Source organism: Eretmochelys imbricata, chromosome 5, assembly GCF_965152235.1.
Source record: "Eretmochelys imbricata isolate rEreImb1 chromosome 5, rEreImb1.hap1, whole genome shotgun sequence".
Taxonomy (NCBI): domain Eukaryota; kingdom Metazoa; phylum Chordata; order Testudines; family Cheloniidae; genus Eretmochelys; species Eretmochelys imbricata.
The window spans coordinates 51,723,465-51,741,590 of record NC_135576.1 but is presented as its reverse complement, the minus strand read 5'-3'; the positions used below and the strand labels follow the sequence as shown (position 1 = coordinate 51,741,590).

Below are 18,126 nucleotides of genomic sequence, written 5' to 3'. Positions count from 1 at the left end.
AAGTGAAATAGATCCGTAAACATCCAGTAGTGTTGCCTGTCGGTTAGGGTTACACTACTCACTTTCTTACTTTACTTAAAAACAGCCACAGAGAAGTGCTCCCGACACGCTGAAGCACTGATTGAAAACTAACATTGGTTACTTATTCTAATTTTGTATTTGCCTGGTGTATAATATAGCAGGAGTGCTCAATTACTAATGAGGAGTGGGAGGGAGAGAGAATGCAGTTTTGTGCTTCAGCCACATTACACCAGAGATGCTTCTGCAAAGCGTTTGCATGGCCCCACGCTGGTGAATTCTCCCAGCACAGCTCCCTATAAGGTGCCAAGTCAGCTCTGTGATGCCCATCACCTTCTAGATATCGCTGGTGAAGGAATGGGCCTGGAGCGACATGTTGGGAATGTGAGTAGATATAGCCAGAGCAGTGCCGTGTCCTTCCCCACTACTGAAACACTCATGGGGACTATGGCAGCAGGGAGCACAAATCTGGGCAATCCTCAGGCTGCTTTAGCAGCTCCTTGCATAGGGGATGTATAAAGTTCGGCTACACGCTATCTACTTCCAGTACATTTGTAATGTTCTCTCTCAGATGCCACTCCCCACTCCGTACTGTAACCCAAATACCCATGTACCTGCTGAAATCTCAGTCAAAGCTTTAAAAGATTCAACCTAGTATTTATTCTGTGCTTTCCCTCCCCTGTTAGGTTTCTGTAGTTAATCGCTATAAGGCATCAGGCAGTCAGGTGGTTCCTGGTATTTACTTCCATTTTGGGTTTGTTTGTTTTCTTTGGCTTTTGTAAACCATATTTATGTACTTTTTGAAAGCTGTTGACCCATTGATAAGCCAGATGCATACACATTTATTTCCTAAAGTCCAGAGAGACTTAGTCCAAAGATGCATTAAAAGGAAAAAGAAAAGGAGTACTAGGTGCCACTAGTACTCCTTTTCTTTTTGCGAATACAGACTAACACAGCTGCTACTCTGAAACCTGTCATTAAAAGGAAAGCTATTCTGTGGAAGAAGACAATCAGAACCAGGGAAATCATTAGGAAAAATGCAACTACCATTATAGAAAATTCAAACTTTTAATATATTTTATAAAAATAGTTAATTTGAAGCAAAATGTATAAATAAGGAAGCATTTAAACAATAAGTTCGTGTATTCGGATTTACCACAAGAAACCGTACATTCCAAGGCAGCAATAAGCCATGACTTGGCCCAAAAGAGCCTGCTAAACCATGCCATCTTTCAAAGCGCATGAAGATCACCTTAAGAAGGGTCATAACACATTCATAAAAGGACATGTTAAAATAGGAAGTTAAGTGAACATCTTGATCACTACATAATTATCCTTCAAAGATTAACTATGACAAAGCTACATTCAGATTAGTACAGGGTCTCATAATTAGAGTTCTAAATCAAACTTTAAGATTTTGATGAGAGGGGGATCCTTGACACCCTCTAAGGTGCACAGAACTACTTTGTCTGTAAATGCTTTAGCAATTCAGATTTAATACTGAATGCATCAAATCAGTCTTGGCACCCATAGTACACCACTGAAAAGCCAAATTTCTCATTCAGATACATTTTGTGGCTCTAGACCCACCATTTTGGGGTGGCTTCTAGAAGTTTTGCAGTAGAGTATAACTGACTATCCAAGTGTTACCGGGGACAGTAAGTGAAGCTGCATAATTGAGGTTTCATATGTGTTGGCCTTTTTTTGTTTTAATTTTTTTTTTGCTGAAGGGATGTGTTCATAAACAATACTTTAAGGAGACTGTGCTGAACGCAAGCAGACCTGTAGGGGTGAGAATAGTTGGTACACGGAGTACTGCAGCCCAGATCCCCAATCTAAGAGTGGGAGAATCGTGCCATTCCACCCTGAGAGAGTTGAAAGCATGAAGTCTGAGATTTAATGAGCACATTTAGAGAGACTGGAGAGGGGCCAGTAGTGCAGTTAGCCCTGAACCATAGCTATGAACCAGCATTTTTAAAAAACCATTTGTTTGCTGTATTACCTTTTCTCCCCAGGACACCTTCATTTAAGCATTGTTTAGGTTTTTAAGTGATCACCATTTAAGGCTGGCAGTGGAGGGGGTTTGTAGAAAATTGTGAATACCCAGGAAGTCATGCGATCCACCTGGTTTACTGAAGCCAGAATCAATGTAAGTAGGTGTCAGTGGAGTTATGCCCACTATGCTAGGGCTGAATTTGGCCTAAGGAACCCAGCTTTTTCTTTCAGTTGTATAAGCCAGTGACCACTCAGAAGACAAATGATGTTTAATATAGTCTGACAGCCAAGAGCAGTTATCAAAAATTAACAACTTTTGGTACTTTTACTTTTGGTTTTTGTGGTTTAGGGCTCTCTAGAATTTCTTCGTAATCTGCACTCATTCCACAGGACCATCGACCAACTGTTACTGCTTGATCTGTGAAGCAAGAGAAGCAAAATAGATTATGTAAAACTCCATTGTTTATATCCAAGATTTTCACTTTGAACGGTCTTGTGGCTAAACCACTGGGCGACATCGTCTCAGTCAGGATGTCTTGCATTTTAATTCTAGCTCTGACAAACTCTCCACGTCCTTAGGCAAGTTGTTTAACCTCTATTCTGCAAACTCAGCTATCTCCCAAAGCATTATTAGGGTTCAGTAAATATTGTAACTTTAAAAAAAACCCAAAACATGGAAAACGCTATATAAGGGTATGTTTTCTCAGCAGGGAACTCACCAAGATTCTCAAATTAGGCCCTCACCTATCATCACCAAAGTGGGTTAACTATAATACTTTCTGTCCCCTCCAACACCTTCCACAAAGGCCTCATTGTAATTAACCAACATTAAATAAGCCTTAGCATGCCTAGAGAGTAGGTAAATATCATCCGCATTGTATAGATTGGGATATTAAGGCAGAATGATCTGCCAATGGTCATGCAAGAAGTTTGTGGCACGGCTGATCTCGACTCTTTTTAATTATGAGAGCATCTTTCCACACTTTACTCCATTCAATACCAGTTAACATACCCCTCCTAAACGCGTAGCACATTGGCATGCTATATTTCTCTTCTGTACAGCAGTTCAATTTTTGGAGGCCAGCTAGTCAGAATGTGCTGAAAATATTACATGGACACGTTAGTTATCAGTAACCTATACTAATTTCAGCGCATATGTGGCAGTTCCAGTGTCTAAAACAAGTAACAGCCAGCTCTGGCATACTCTAACTGCATCTGAATAAGAGTCACCAGGGGAAATGGTGTGTGTTTTAGTAACTGATTGACAGAGCCAGATTGACAGAGCCAGAAGAGTACCCAGAAGTCACCTACAACAGGACAGGCCCAACAAAGAAAATAACAGAACGCCACTAGCCGTCATCTTCAGCCCCCAACTAAAACCTCTCCAACGCATCATCAAGGATCTACAACCTATCCTGAAGGACGACCCATCACTCTCACAAATCTTGGGAGACAGGCCAGTCCTTGCCTACAGACAGCCCCCCAACCTGAAGCAAATACTCACCAGCCACCACACAACAGAACCACTAACCCAGGAACCTATCCTTGCAACGAAGCCCGTTGCCAACTGTGCCTACATATCTATTCAAGAGTACTTGTGGCACCTTAGAGACTAACCAATTTATTTGAGCATAAGCTTTCGTGAGCTACAGCTCACTTCATCGGATGCAAGTGAGCTGTAGCTCACGAAAGCTTATGCTCAAATAAACTGATTAGTCTCTAAGGTGCCACAAGTACTCCTTTTCTTTTTGCGAATACGGACTAACATGGCTGTTACTCTGAAACATATGTATTCAGGGGATACCATCATAGGGCCTAATCACATCAGCCACACTATCAGAGGCTCGTTCACCTGCACATCTACCAATGTGATTTATGCCATCATGTGCCAGCAATGCCCCTCTGCCATGTACATTGGGCAAACTGGACAGTCTCTACGTAAAAGAATAAATGGACACAAATCAGATGTCAAGAATTATAACATTCATAAACCAGTCGGAGAACACTTCAATCTCTCTGGTCACTCGATTTCTGATCTCAAAGTGACTATCCCTCAACAAAAAAACTTCTAAAACAGACTCCAATGAGAGACTGCTGAATTGAAATTAATTTGCAAATTGGATACAATTAACTTAGGCTTGAATAGAGACTGGGAGTGGTTGAGTCATTATACTAAGTAAAACTATTTCTCCTTGTTTATTCCTCCCCCCACTGTTCCTCAGACGTTCTTGTTAACTCCTGGAAATGTGCTGGAAATGGCCCACCTTGATTATCACTTCAAAAGGTTCTCTCTCCCCCCGCCCCACTCTCCTGCTGGTAATAGCTCATCTTAAGTGATCACTCTCCTTACAATGTGTATTTTTTCATCGTCTGTGTGTAAAATAAAATCTCCTCACTGTACTTCCCACTTTATGCATCCAATGAAGTGAGCTGTAGCTCACGAAAGCTTATGCTCAAATAAATTGGTTAGTCTCTAAGGTGCTACAAGTATTCCTTTTCTTTTAGTAACTGACTGTAACCCTGAGTCTTGGGAGTATCGGTTATCTTAATTTATCCCCACTCACAAAGAGTACTTTGCACATTGCAAACTGATTACAAAATTTTCTCTTTTCATTCTTATCCACAGCATATCATTATAGATTCAATGAATTCTAAAGTTTTGTAAGCAGCAGTGCTTGTTTTTAAATATCAGTGTTAGTTTTAACAGGTCTCCTGTGAAATTACACAGGATCTAACTGTCAGTCTTCATTATGGATGTGTTTTCCAACCATGGAGAATTCCACTTCAGCTTTGTGTGTATATATATATATATATATATATATATATATATAAAATTTAGTCTCCTGAGAGAGATCCACATTTTTCTAGATTGGGATATGCAGTGTACTTCTGCAAACAAAATGGCATTTGTCAGTTGCCATTAAGTATCTCACAGAAGCTATACATTTCAAGGTGTAGGCATCTGATCACTAAACCTTTGACTCTCATATCTCCTGCAGTATAGGAATTGCATGGAGTAAGCACACTGTTTAGTGATGCTCTCCTGCCTTCTGACATACATGAATACCAACACTGCTAAATGAAAACCACATTCATCAACTAAAGGCTGCCACTCACACAGTGACAGTCTGTCATTCACAAGGGTTCGCAGAGCTCTGCTGTTGATTTCACTACAAAATTCCTTCTCTCCTATTGAAACTTCTCCAATTTCCACTTGTGTGCCAGCCTGACAGAAAGTTTGTGTTTTTTCGTGGTATATAAAAAATGGTTACTTAAATAAAGTAACACAAGACTATTGCCCACATGAGTCCATGTTGTAGCGGATACGACCACCTTGGTCAGAATGTCTGAACAGTACCCAGCCATTAGGGCCGCCCATGTACCCTGCCTACGGCCTCAGGACTCCCCCCTGAAGAGTCATACTGCAGAACAACTACATAAAAGAAGAACTTACCGCTGAGGCACTGGACACCAGGAGTCTGACATCAGGGCTCCAGAGGAAGAGCCCATCAACCCACAAACTCGTGATATAAGTATGGGCAATGTAGTGGTGCTCAGTGTCAAGGCATCAACACCAGCAGTATCAAAGAGTGTCCAGACACCAATGCCGTGACACCCCTGATAGGCATGGTATCTAGGGGAGTCCTGTATTCTACGGGCCATAGGACACACTCATAACCCCCTCTAAGATGGTCTGGGCTAGAACAGTAACTAGGAATGTAATCCTCCTGTGTCATCACTGATCCAACGCCACTACAAGAGGGGCACTACTTGAAGTGGGTAGACTGGGCTTTGGCCACCTTAGATAAGGTCCACAAGAGTGTGGGAATTGCTCAGCATTGAAACTAACTATCCAATGGGACTAAAAATCCTAACACTAGCTGACCATCCCACAAACAAAAACAATAATGACCTGAAATATACCAAGGAGTTCCTCTATTCAGTACTTACGGTGATCAAAAGGAACAGCAAAGCACTCACAACTGCAATATAATAGACCCTGACGTGGGGTAGAGAAACACACGAGGGCATGGACATGGGGTATACGCAGCCCCAATATACACAGCTATTCAGAAGTTTCAAGCTGCATTCCCAAGTCCTGTGCATCACTCACAGTGGGGCTCCAGGCAGGGAAGCTTTCAGTAACACTCACTAGATTCTGTTTGCCCTAGAACATCTTACACTTAGGTCTTGTCTACACTATAAAGTTGTGTTGGCAAAAGTTATGCTGCTTTAATTAAAGCGCTTTACTTAAAACCGCTGTTGCATGTTCACGCTAGCTCCTTGTGTCGCCAGAGCACATCCACACTGACAGCGCTTGCATCAACACAGAGAGCAGTGCACTGTGGTAGTATCCCACTGTGCAACTGGCGGCAGGGTGCTTTAAGAAGGCTTTGCAATGCCTCATGGGGCAGGTACAGCATCACATGATGCAGGTTTCTCAATCCCATCATTCCAGGAGCATCCTAGTAGATTGTCAGCTGCTTTTTCAACTGAAGGGTGCGCGGGGAAGAAGAGGAGAGTGGTGTGTCTGGGGCAGTGGAGAAAGCAGGCTGACCGACCTATCCTGAGGCAGTGGGAGGGGGACACCCCCTTCCCACAACAGCCCTCAGCTCTGTTCAGCACAGCAGTCTCTCCCGAAGCAGCCCGCTCTGCCTGCCTGCCATTCTGTGATTCCCTCTGGGTTCTCGCACAGCCTCCTCAGCTGCTCGGAGCAGCATCCGAAGCCTGCTGAGGAATGTCAAAGCAGCACAGCAGTCCCACCCTTCACCCCCCACCCCCCAAGCAGCAGTCTGCCTGCTGCTGAGTTCCTAGAGCAGGGCAGAACAGGAGCATGCCACATTAATGATTTGCTCTTTTTTCTCCCAAAAGGAGCAGCAGGCTCAGCTCTCAGATACTTCCCCAGAGCTTTGGAAGGGGAGGGACACATGCCTGCAGGGCAGCAAAGATCAAAACAGTGAGCAGAGCAGTCATAGCAGGCATTGTGGGATACTGGTGGAAGCCAGGTCTGTGGAAAAATGAAGCAGCAGTGTCTACACTGATGCTTTGTCGCTTAACTTTGCCACAAAAGGCTCTATGCCTCTCATTGAGGTGGTTTTGTTTTTACCACCAAAAGTAGCTTTGTACTATGTACACTTTCCCTATTTTGTTGGCAAAAGGCAGCTTTTGCGGACAAAACTTTGTAGTGTAGACAAGGCCCTACCTGTGCCTCCATAGCCTGTTTACTTCTGTGTAAGTCTTTCTTGTGAAAGCTAGGACTGCCCCAACCCATTCCAGGGTGGGCCATTCTTTGATTTAGAACTGGGCGGTTTCTATGTTTTAGTTTTCAGTGGGTTGCAATCAGATTCCTGAGAAATTAACTCCACTCCATGGGAGTCTGCTGTGTGACATGGGTTTGGTTTGAGCCTTGGAATCAATCATTACAAATCTCCCCAACATTAAAAGAAACATCTCTTTTGTTTTACGTTACCAGAAGCGGCTTGTGTTTAAACTACATCTAATTAAAATCTATACTGCCTGCTAACCTTTGGAAAAATTTCAAGACCAATTACCACAAGTACCACTAGCGCCCCTTCTATATTACAAATCTTTGACAATCATACATCGGTTATGAAACCTCCAACAAATCTTACTTGACAAAGATATGCTTCAACAACTAAAACACTTCAGCCATTCATGTACACCTGATGCCGGCACAGAGGTACTCCCTGCACACTGCAAATAACTGACATAACATTTATATGATCAAGATATATACATTTAGTAGTGATGGATGAAGAATGTGTGAGATCCTGGTGAAGGAAACTGGATTTGACAATTGAAATCTGACAGCATCTTAGAGCCAATGGCACTAGAGACTTTTGGAGGGGGAACGTGTGCAGCTCAAAATTACTGAGTCACTATAACAGCATATAATCCCTCTCCTGTGATTTCACCTTCCTGTAGTCTCTATTACAGATATTCAGAAAACAAAGCAGTAGCCTAACAGCTATTAGAAATTAGGAATACCTGGACTCCATTCTCTGTATGATCATTAAACCGTATCTCCCAGATGCAGACAATTTTATAATAAAGAAACACTGGTCGGTAAGGGGGAAAGAAAAGTAAATGAAAATAAAACCTAACGATGAATTTTCAGAGTTATCAGTGGACAATGTAAGGATATTTTTCAATTCATTTTTTCCAGATATTGGAACAAACAATAACTTTGGCAGAATTTGGTAGGGCTTAGAAGGGCTAACCAACAACCTTTAGCGCAGAACTAAAACAGTTACCCAGAGACTGGTAAAGTGTCTTCTCCCCACACTAGCGGCAATTAAGGAGCAACACCACAGCAAGCTGTGCATTCCTCCAACCTCAGCTATTGGATTTATACCAGGCTGTAGTCCCTAGATCCTGCTCAGGGGTCCCCCATCTTTTGTATCAGCCTTGACTAATAGTAGATGTCTGAAACTCCCTTAGAGCAGCCAGAGAGATCTCCTCTTTTCCCCCTACTAAGAAGTCTATAGGACCCACCATTCTCCCTTCATCAGAATCTCTCTTTCCTGACTGCTGTAGGACAGGGAGGATCCCTAGTCTCCATTTTTGGGTTTATCCTCTTCCTCAAATAGCTCCAGTACCCAACTGCCACTCAAAGCTTTCCTACTCTGAAACTGACTTTTTCAGTTTCACTGCTACCCACAGGAAAATGACCATTTTGTCAGTTTCACCCTGCAGCCCCTGGAGAAAGTAAAGGCATTGGTGCAGACTGTCTCAGGAAGACAGCATTCTATTTGTTCACATTCATTTTATATTTGGAACACTATTTTCATATGTGTTAAGGGCTAGAACCATTTGTAATGAAAGTTGTCAATTTCTGTAGTTTGCTTTACCCACCTACACTCCCCATTCCTCCCGAACAGTTTCATATTTGCTACTAAGTGAGTGTATTTTTCAAGCCCGCTTTATAGGTCTCATCATTACAATAGAATAATTTGTCTTTATATTTTAAAACTTTGACATGCAAGCTATACTCCCTTGGATCTCACCTGAGTAGTGGTTTTCTGGACAATCTTTTTTAAAGTGTTCCACAGATCCACAAAGCCTGCAGCAGCCTCCTATTAAGAAAGCACATCCAAAGCTATTTCTTAACAACTGGAAATAATATTTGCTTTATCATTATGCATATTTTAATTACTTGTCAACATGTTATAAAGACTGATCTTCACTTGAAACAAGAAAATTTAGAAGTTAAACAAATTCAATATTATATATCACAAATTAAGATAAAAATTTCCTCTAGAGACTAACTCAGAGGTCATTCATAGACTAAAATTCAAGTTAACTTGAGACAACATGGTCCAGTGTATAGGAGACCTGCTTTGTGACATTGGAGTAGTAATTTGACCTCTGGGCCTGAGTTTCCCCTCTATAAAATAGGAATAATTATACTTACCCTCCTTTGTAAAGCACTCTCATCTACGGATGCCAAATGACATACACAAATCTAGTATTAATGTTACTGCAAAGAGTCATTTGAATTATATTTTCCTAGAAATACTTAGTAGCTATTTGAAATTCTGACATTGATTTTTTAGGAACAAATTCTGTTCCAAGATACCAGCATACACCAACTTCTTCTGAAGTTAATGGGAGTTGCATGTGGATGTCCGAGGACAAAATCCAGCCTTTAAAGGGGCAACATCTACTTGAGATCTAGTCAATTCAAAAAAAGGTTAAAAGCAATTTTAACTACATCTAACTGAGTCCTCCAACTAATCTGAAATTTTAGTCACTTTCCTATTTTTGCCAAGTTACTGTGTGAAAGATCTACAAACTAGTTGATTATACTGCGAAACGAAAAAAGTTAACTATACAAAAAGGGATTATCAAATTTAAAAAAGACTTTATTTTAATCCCTTTCTTATGTTAAACAACTTCAGACAGAAATGTGATTTAAGTTGAGGTTGTTCCTTTTCTAGTAATAAAGCCTTCACTAAGAACATGTTGCAATTACGAGGATGCCGAGGCACTGCATGTTTCAGATCTACATGTGACGTCACAGGCCGAATGAATTATATTCCAAAAGGACAAGTTAAAGGCAGCTTTCCTTATTTTTTTGCAGTGTCATCACATATTTAAACATAGAATTTTAGCCAAACAAGTTATTACTGCACTAACAGCCATGGAATACCTGAAGAGACTCATGTATCCAACATATAATGGGAGGACTGAACAGCTCATTTAGCTTTCAAAATGTCTCTCTAGCCAAAAGAGTCTATACACTTCCTCCCCACAGGTTTAGAGCGTCTCCCTTTCCCCAGGTACATAAATACAAAGGGTCTTTTTCCTCACAGAATCATTTAGAACACCCCTTTTTTGAATTTCAAATTGAATTTAGCTCTTATGCTCTTCTACTCATCCTGCTGATGCTCAGTTACTTGGGGCAATCACTAGCTAATGAAGATATGCACTAGACACTCTACAGTTGCGACATAATTTTTCCTACACCAAGTACATAGTCCACCTTCTACAAGGAGCTCTTTTCACTACACTCTCTCATTCCTGGCAGCTGTCACCTTGTTCTTTGCTACATTTAACCACCATTATAAGAGGGCAAATGTTTGGTTTACAGCAATAATTATACTGACCTTCAGCATATAGTCCTTTAGGATTATCTGGACAGGACCTTGACAAATGCCCCATCTCGCCACAAATAAAACATTTTGCATACGGAAATTTCCCTGTAAGATTCCAATTGTTCTTATTAAAATATATAGTAAACCTTAACACCAAAGTTACAGATAATGTCATTGTTTTTACAGAAAACAAATCAATATTGCAGTAATGTGGAACCACTTTAGCAGGTAATGCATGTCCTCAAAACTGACTAAAAATGAAACTCTTCTCAGTGATCAGAAAACCCTTACAAAGCACTTCCTTTAAGAGAGATAAGTAGATGTAAAAAAAAAAAAAAAAGCCATACCAATAGCTGGATCTACTTTTGCTCTACACTTGGTGATTTCATGCTCTGTAGATCCACATCGATAACAGATTCCAGTACCCATATCCTGACTTTCAAGTACAGCTGGGCAGTCAGCAATTCCATGGCCAGGCTTCCTACAGTGAAAACATACCTTCAAAAATAAAATGTGAATTACTAAACTGACTATGGAAACTCATGTTTTGCTGTGTATTTTTACAGCCAGGAATATTTTAAAAGGATAGATCTACTGCTAATACCACACACACACAATCAGCATTTACCTCCAACAGAATTTTATTTTCTTCAAACTACTTTTCATATTAAAGTTAACTGAAATCTCTGTGTCATAGACACATATTTGGGGTAATAGAACCCCAGCATGCTCTAGTTTTAGATTTTGGAATCAAGATAAGTTTTGGTCCTTAGATCTTTAAAATAAGGTCACATCAGACAATAAGACATATAATGATCTCAAGGTCTAAGATTCAATAACTGGTACTGAAAGCAAGACCACAAAATTCCATTGTAATAAGTACTTTATGAATCTTACACAGTCAGCCTTAAGGGGAAAATTCTTAGAATATAGTGGGGATAAATCCAATTTGCCACAGAATAGTTGTCACAGTCCCGCACCCACAACCAATGAGATGATCAAGCGCCAATATTATAGGCATTGTTCACCCATTTATAAGATTGTACAAAGGTGTATATAGGAATAGCATATTGCGCATTCACTGATCAACAGCTGATCATTACAGAAGGAGTGCATCCTCCTTCAAAAAGTAAGTTTGATACATTTTGTGGATTCCAAACAGGCGGGCAACTTAACATTAGTTATACTGGAATTCTGCAAGCTTTAAGACTTTTCTACAATTTTTTGCAATTTATACACCTTATATATAGGTATATAAGTACCTAAATTACTTTTACCTTAATCTTAGAACACACTTATGAACAAAAATTTGACGAGAAAGGGCAGAACAGGACAGAGATCTCACCATGGTGTTTTTCTTCATCTCTTGTCTCTTCAATCTTCTTCCCTCCCGACGCTTGTCTTTCTTCAAGGCTGTTGCTACTTCTTCCCTCACCTCATGGCTGTCGGCTGCTCTCACCTTTCCATTATGTATAAACTGTGAGCTCTGTTTTAAGTATTCCATGAATCCATTAACATCCTCATTCAAATAGTCTTTTTTCTTTTTATTCTTCTTCTTCACTTGATCATTCTTTAAAGAAAGCGTATTGGAATAATTTTGCTGTTTATTCCCCACTGTTCCACTGGTGGATCCACTTTTCATATCTTCCCATGGTGTAGCATCCAGAGGCTTTTTGCTATGAGTGGTACTAGTACGGGCCCACCTGGTCATTATTTCTTCTGGAATATTTTACAAGCCTTTAAAGCAAATACTGAAGGTCACACTTGTTCTTTTGGGCAGGGTACATGACTTTTTATCAGTTTGCACAAAATTTAGCACGATAGGACTACATTTAAATCTAAGATCGGGGACTCCAAGAACCACTATTCTACAAAACATTATTAAAAAATAAAATCATGTAAAATCACCCCACAAGGCACCAACCAAAGAAAAACAAAATTCTACATTTGTACCACAGCTTGAGACGTCTCTTTGCTCAAGCATCTGGGACCACTAGGTTACTGCTCTGCTGGGTGGGTCGGTGGAGCTAAACCGTCACATTAATGTATAATCTACACTTTTGTTTCAGCCAACTTTGGGCCAGATCGAATGCTTAAAAATTGGATCGACCTAGCTATATTGCTCAGAGCTGTGAAAAAGGTTGCACCTTTAGTGCCGCAATTAGGTCAGCCTAACTCTAGTGTAAATATGGCTGGGCTAACAGCACAGTTCTTCTGTGCACCTAGCTCCCACCTGTGGAAGAGGTGGATTAACTACAGCAACAGGAGAACCCCTCCTGTTGATACAGGAGATGTCTAAGCTATTGCGGCATGGCCCCAGGGCTGTGACTGTGCCGCTGATGTATAGCCCTGGCCTACAGTACCGGGTTTACAAGGGCTTTGGACCACAGCCCCGCTCCAGATTCTGCCCACACTTCACGGCCCTGCCCCCGCTCAGCCTCTCCTCCCCATAGCCCCACTTGCTGCTCACTCCTCTCCGTCCCTTCCCCCACCGGTGCAAGTGGTGGGAAAATGCCGAGCGGGGTAGGGCCCACAAAAGATTAATCTCATTCTTCTGACCTAAGGCACTAGTATAGGGCTCCCAGCAGACCCTTCCCCAGGTACCAAGCTGTGCTGCCTTCCCCAGTCTGGAGACAGGACTCCAGACATGGAGCTGCTCGCAAGGGGCAGGGGTGTGGCACTGCTAATCTGGCCCACCCAGTCCCACACACACGAACTCCTCCCCAGGGAGCAGCATGAGGTGCTGGAGCCACGCTCATGGTCAGGGCGAGGGCGTGTGGAAGCGACCTCAGCAGCGAGGTTATCAGCGCCCCCACCCCACAACTTGGGCATTAGGCAGTCCCACCCCCAATGCTACAGGCCTGAGGCAGTCACGGGGCCCAGTGTTTAGGGCCTGATCCCAGTCCAGGTTTCAGTAGCCAGGTTCAATGCAGCCCTGGCTGCCCCTGGCGGGGAGTGGAGGGAGCAAGGCAATCCACAGCCACCATGGGCCCAGCACCCCACCAACACACAGCCTCAGTACGGACTGGCCTCTTGTGACTTCACAGCCATGCAGAGGGATTTGACTATGCAGAACGTGAGAGTCCGGGGGCTGCAGCCCACAAGAGTCACTCACCACTGGTGCAGCGCGAAGGCCCCGGGGTTGGGTGATCACATTTCCCAAAGGGAAAACAGGACACTGTGCGGGGTTTACCCAAGCCCCATCGTGGCCCTTGCTGTTTGCCTGAGCCCCCCTCCCTGCATAGGGGGCAGGCAGGGCTCAGGCGAACAGCAAAGCACATACTAGACAGGGTGTCGGGACCAGGCCTCCAGTGTAGTAGAGACCCGCAGGGAGAGAGAGACAGGGTCCGACCACCCTGGAAACACTTCCCAACATGCTGCTCTGCACTTCCCGGCACTCATCAGAAGCAGAGCTGAGCTGGTTGCGGGTGGGGCTGGGGACTGTTTTAACCTAGATGGAGCAATTCGGGGGGGTGGCAGGGCTGCACATACCAACCGGCAGAGCATTGCCAACCCCAGCGCTGCCAGACCTGGGGCCTGCAGTCACTAGTCTCCACCCCACAGGGGTGCCAAGCTCACCAGCACCTGGCAGTGCACCCCAAGCTTGGTGCTCCTGGCAGGGCCTCAGTGTGGGATCCCCTTGTCCTACAGTCAGAGGGTTTGACATTGGCCTATTAGGACAAGAGGGATAAGGCATATTGGCTAGCAGAGCTGCGAGCCGCCTCGGGCAGCTATAACGGGGAGCGGGGGAAGCACCAGCCCCGCTGGCCCCTCTTGTTCATGTCCCTCAGCTTCATGTGGTACAGGCCACCATTTAGGACTCAGCTCTGTCTGTGAATATTTTGCATCCTTAAACCGGAGAGAGCAATCCCGCATGTAAAGGGAAATGTTTACTAACCTCAGCAGATAACGCTATTGAGAGTTACACACCCAACGGATTACTGAAAACCTTCAGGAAAAAACAGGAAATTTTGTCAGTAACAATATTAAAAGAAAATAACACTTACAGTTGCTCTTTGCGTTCAAATACAAATTACGCTCTATGCATATGTGCACACATCCCCATCCTGAGATTCTCTTAGAGGAGGATTTACCCCTTCTCCATATCTGCTAGGGGTGGAGGGTGGGTCAAAACCCTATTGTTAGGGCCCTACCAAATTCACTGTCCATTTTGGTCAATTTCACAATCATAGGATTTTAAAAATAGTAAATTTCAAGATTTCAGCTAATTAAATCTAAAATTTCACAGTGTTGTAATTGTTGGGGTCCTAACCAAAAAGGAAATGTGGTGGGGTTGCAAGATCACTGGGGGATCAGTTGCGATACTGCTTACCTTATTTCTGCACTGCTGCAGGCAATGGAGTTGCCTTGGGAGCTGGGCAGTTGGAAAGCCCCAGCTGCTGGCCTGGAGCACAGCTTTGAAGGCAGAGCCACTGCCAGCAGCAGTGGAGAAGTAAGGATAGCACTGTATGGTATTGCCACACTTAGGGCCCAGCTCTGCAGGCAGCAGCGCAGAAGTAAGGGTGCCAGGGTATGGTATTGCCACCCTTACTTCTGCACTGCTGCTGGCGGGGCGTCACCTTCAGAACTAGTCGCCCAGCCAACAGTTGCCACTCTCCAGCCGCCCAGCTCTGAAGTCAGCACAAAAGTAAGGGTGGCAATTCTGCAATCCTCCTACAATGATCTTACAACCCCCATACAACTTCGTTCTAGGTCAGGACCCCCAATTTGAGAAACTCCGGTCTCCCAAAGAAACTTCTATAGTATAGGGTAAAAGCACACAAAAGACCAGATTTCATGGTGGGAGACCAGATTTCAAGATCCCTGACATGTTTTTCATGGAGGTGAATTTGGTAGGACCCTCCCTATAGTTGACAGAATTAGATATTTATTTTGTTATGACATTGGTACTTATTTTAAGCCTTTTTTTATTTTTATCAGTTTAGATTTTCAGTGATTGGAATTGAGGGTCAGGCAATTATTACATAACCAGTTCAGACAGGGGGTCACGGAGGGGCTCGGCCCAGTTCCGCGCGGGGACGGGGGAGGGGGAGGAGGCGCGGAGGGGCTCGGCCCAGTTCCGCGCGGGGACGGGGGAGGGGGAGGAGGCGCGGAGGGGCTCGGCCCAGTTCCGCGCGGGGACGGGGGAGGGGGAGGAGGCGCGGAGGGGCTCGGCCCAGTTCCGCGCGGGGACGGGGGAGGGGGAGGAGGCGCGGAGGGGCTCGGCCCAGTTCCGCGCGGGGACGGGGGAGGGGGAGGAGGCGCGGAGGGGCTCGGCCCAGTTCCGCGCGGGGACGGGGGAGGGGGAGGAGGCGCGGAGGGGCTCGGCCCAGTTCCGCGCGGGGACGGGGGAGGGGGAGGAGGCGCGGAGGGGCTCGGCCCAGTTCCGCGCGGAGACGGGGGAGGGGGAGGAGGCGCGGAGGGGCTCGGCCCAGTTCCGCGCGGAGACGGGGGAGGGGGAGGAGGCGCGGAGGGGCTTGGCCCAGTTCTGCGCGGGGACGGGGGAGGAGGCGCGGAGGGGCTCGGCCCAGTTCCGCGCGGGGACGGGGGAGGGGGAGGAGGCGCGGAGGGGCTCGGCCCAGTTCCGCGCGGGGACGGGGGAGGGGGAGGAGGCGCGGAGGGGCTCGGCCCAGTTCCGCGCGGGGACGGGGGAGGGGGAGGAGGCGCGGAGGGGCTCGGCCCAGTTCCGCGCGGGGACGGGGGAGGGGGAGGAGGCGCGGAGGGGCTCGGCCCAGTTCCGCGCGGGGACGGGGGAGGGGGAGGAGGCGCGGAGGGGCTCGGCCCAGTTCCGCGCGGGGACGGGGGAGGGGGAGGAGGCGCGGAGGGGCTCGGCCCAGTTCCGCGCGGGGACGGGGGAGGGGGAGGAGGCGCGGAGGGGCTCGGCCCAGTTCCGCGCGGGGACGGGGGAGGGGGAGGAGGCGCGGAGGGGCTCGGCCCAGTTCCGCGCGGGGACGGGGGAGGGGGAGGAGGCGCGGAGGGGCTCGGCCCAGTTCCGCGCGGGGACGGGGGAGGGGGAGGAGGCGCGGAGGGGCTCGGCCCAGTTCCGCGCGGGGACGGGGGAGGGGGAGGAGGCGCGGAGGGGCTCGGCCCAGTTCCGCGCGGAGACGGGGGAGGAGGCGCGGAGGGGCTCGGCCCAGTTCCGCGCGGGGACGGGGGAGGGGGAGGAGGCGCGGAGGGGCTTGGCCCAGTTCCGCGCGGAGACGGGGGAGGGGGAGGAGGCGCGGAGGGGCTTGGCCCAGTTCTGCGCGGGGACGGGGGAGGAGGCGCGGAGGGGCTCGGCCCAGTTCCGCGCGGGGACGGGGGAGGGGGAGGAGGCGCGGAGGGGCTTGGCCCAGTTCCGCGCGGAGACGGGGGAGGGGGAGGAGGCGCGGAGGGGCTTGGCCCAGTTCTGCGCGGGGACGGGGGAGGAGGCGCGGAGGGGCTCGGCCCAGTTCCGCGCGGGGACGGGGGAGGGGGAGGAGGCGCGGAGGGGCTTGGCCCAGTTCTGCGCGGGGACGGGGGAGGAGGCGCGGAGGGGCTTGGCCCAGTTCCGCGGGGGGGGGGGGGGGGGGGGGAAACATGCTCACCTCACTGTCCGCAGCCAGACTCCAGCTTCCGGCCCAGCTAGCGGGGGGAGGGGCCTGCAGGGGAAGAGGCGGAACAGGGCGAGGGGCGGGGGGAGGAGAGGAGCAGGGGGCGGGGCCAAAGGTCCGGCGCTCCTGCGGCGGCCCCCGGATTGGCCGGGCCGCCGCGGTGTAAGGCCGCTTCCGGTTCCTGTAGCCAGGCCTTGGCCTGCAGCCTGCGCGTCACGGGCCGCCGCCGGCGCGACCAAACAACCCCGCTGGGCCCGTCCCCGTGCTGCGGTCGGCGCAGGCGAGTTAGGCGGAGCCGCGCTCGAGCCCCGCGGTGCTCAGGGCGGGAAGCGCGACACGATTGTGAAGGTGTACGCGGCCCGCAAAGCCGCTCCTCGTGGTTTCATTCCCCTTCCTCGTTAAATGAACGGGGACTATGGGTAGAGCAAAGCTAGGCAAACAGCGGTGCGTCCCGCTGTGAGTATAGGTGCAGGCCACGTCTCCCCGAGCAAACACAGCTCCGGGCCGGCGGGGAGCAGGTCTTGGGCGAGTGGCAGAATTTCTGGCTTCCTTAGAAGGTCTTTTTTGAACATTGTGCTGTCTCCATTCAGCTGTGCCGCCTGGGTTAGCGCTCATAGCACACCCGGGCATGTCTCCCCCGGGAAGCTTCTGAAGTATCCTGTGGGCACAGGGCAATGAATAAACCAGATGGATTCAAATTTTAAATTCCTACCTACGCCCCTTTGTAAAAAGCCTCCACTAAATACTGGGCTAGACATGCCCGCATATGCTACTCCTTCCCGTAGTCCTGGTATCTAAATGCCAAGTGAAGGCACTCAGATACCAGGCCATGCAGATAAATACAGTGATGGGTGTGGTATAAGAACTAGAATAGCACAGAAGTGAAGTCCCTACCGCAGTAGTATATGACCATGAAAAACCAT

General features: G+C 47.1%; 1 protein-coding gene across 3 annotated transcripts; it reads right to left on the bottom strand.

The window, feature by feature from the left end:
• Positions 1-1,067: 1,067 nt before the first annotated feature.
• Positions 1,068-17,252, bottom strand: ZCCHC9 (zinc finger CCHC-type containing 9). 3 transcript variants are annotated; one of them, XM_077817133.1, is made up of 7 exons: positions 17,198-17,252; positions 14,530-14,580; positions 11,977-12,368; positions 10,979-11,129; positions 10,644-10,736; positions 9,042-9,110; positions 1,068-2,431 (listed from the first exon to the last, which is right to left on the bottom strand). In XM_077817133.1, exons 3-7 carry the CDS (start codon positions 12,340-12,342, stop codon positions 2,313-2,315), a joined length of 798 nt encoding a protein of 265 aa, XP_077673259.1. In that variant the 5' UTR covers positions 12,343-12,368; positions 14,530-14,580; positions 17,198-17,252; the 3' UTR covers positions 1,068-2,312. The 3 variants fall into 3 exon arrangements, with proteins under 3 accessions (XP_077673259.1, XP_077673261.1, XP_077673260.1); XM_077817135.1 differs by lacking the exon at positions 10,644-10,736; XM_077817134.1 differs by lacking the exon at positions 17,198-17,252 and having other exon boundaries at positions 14,562-14,580.
• Positions 17,253-18,126: the final 874 nt, after the last annotated feature.

Bases quoted from the DNA above. Each gene is read 5' to 3' on its own strand.
- ZCCHC9 (XM_077817133.1), bottom strand. From the start codon at position 12,342: ATGACCAGGTGGGCCCGTACTAGTACCACTCATAGCAAAAAGCCTCTG. The intron at 10,737-10,978 runs GTATGGCTTTTT...GGAATCTTACAG, and splicing joins AAAAGTAGATCCAGCTATTG to GGAAATTTCCGTATGCAAAA. The intron at 2,432-9,041 runs GTGAGATCCAAG...CTTGCTTCACAG, and splicing joins TCCAGAAAACCACTACTCAG to ATCAAGCAGTAACAGTTGGT.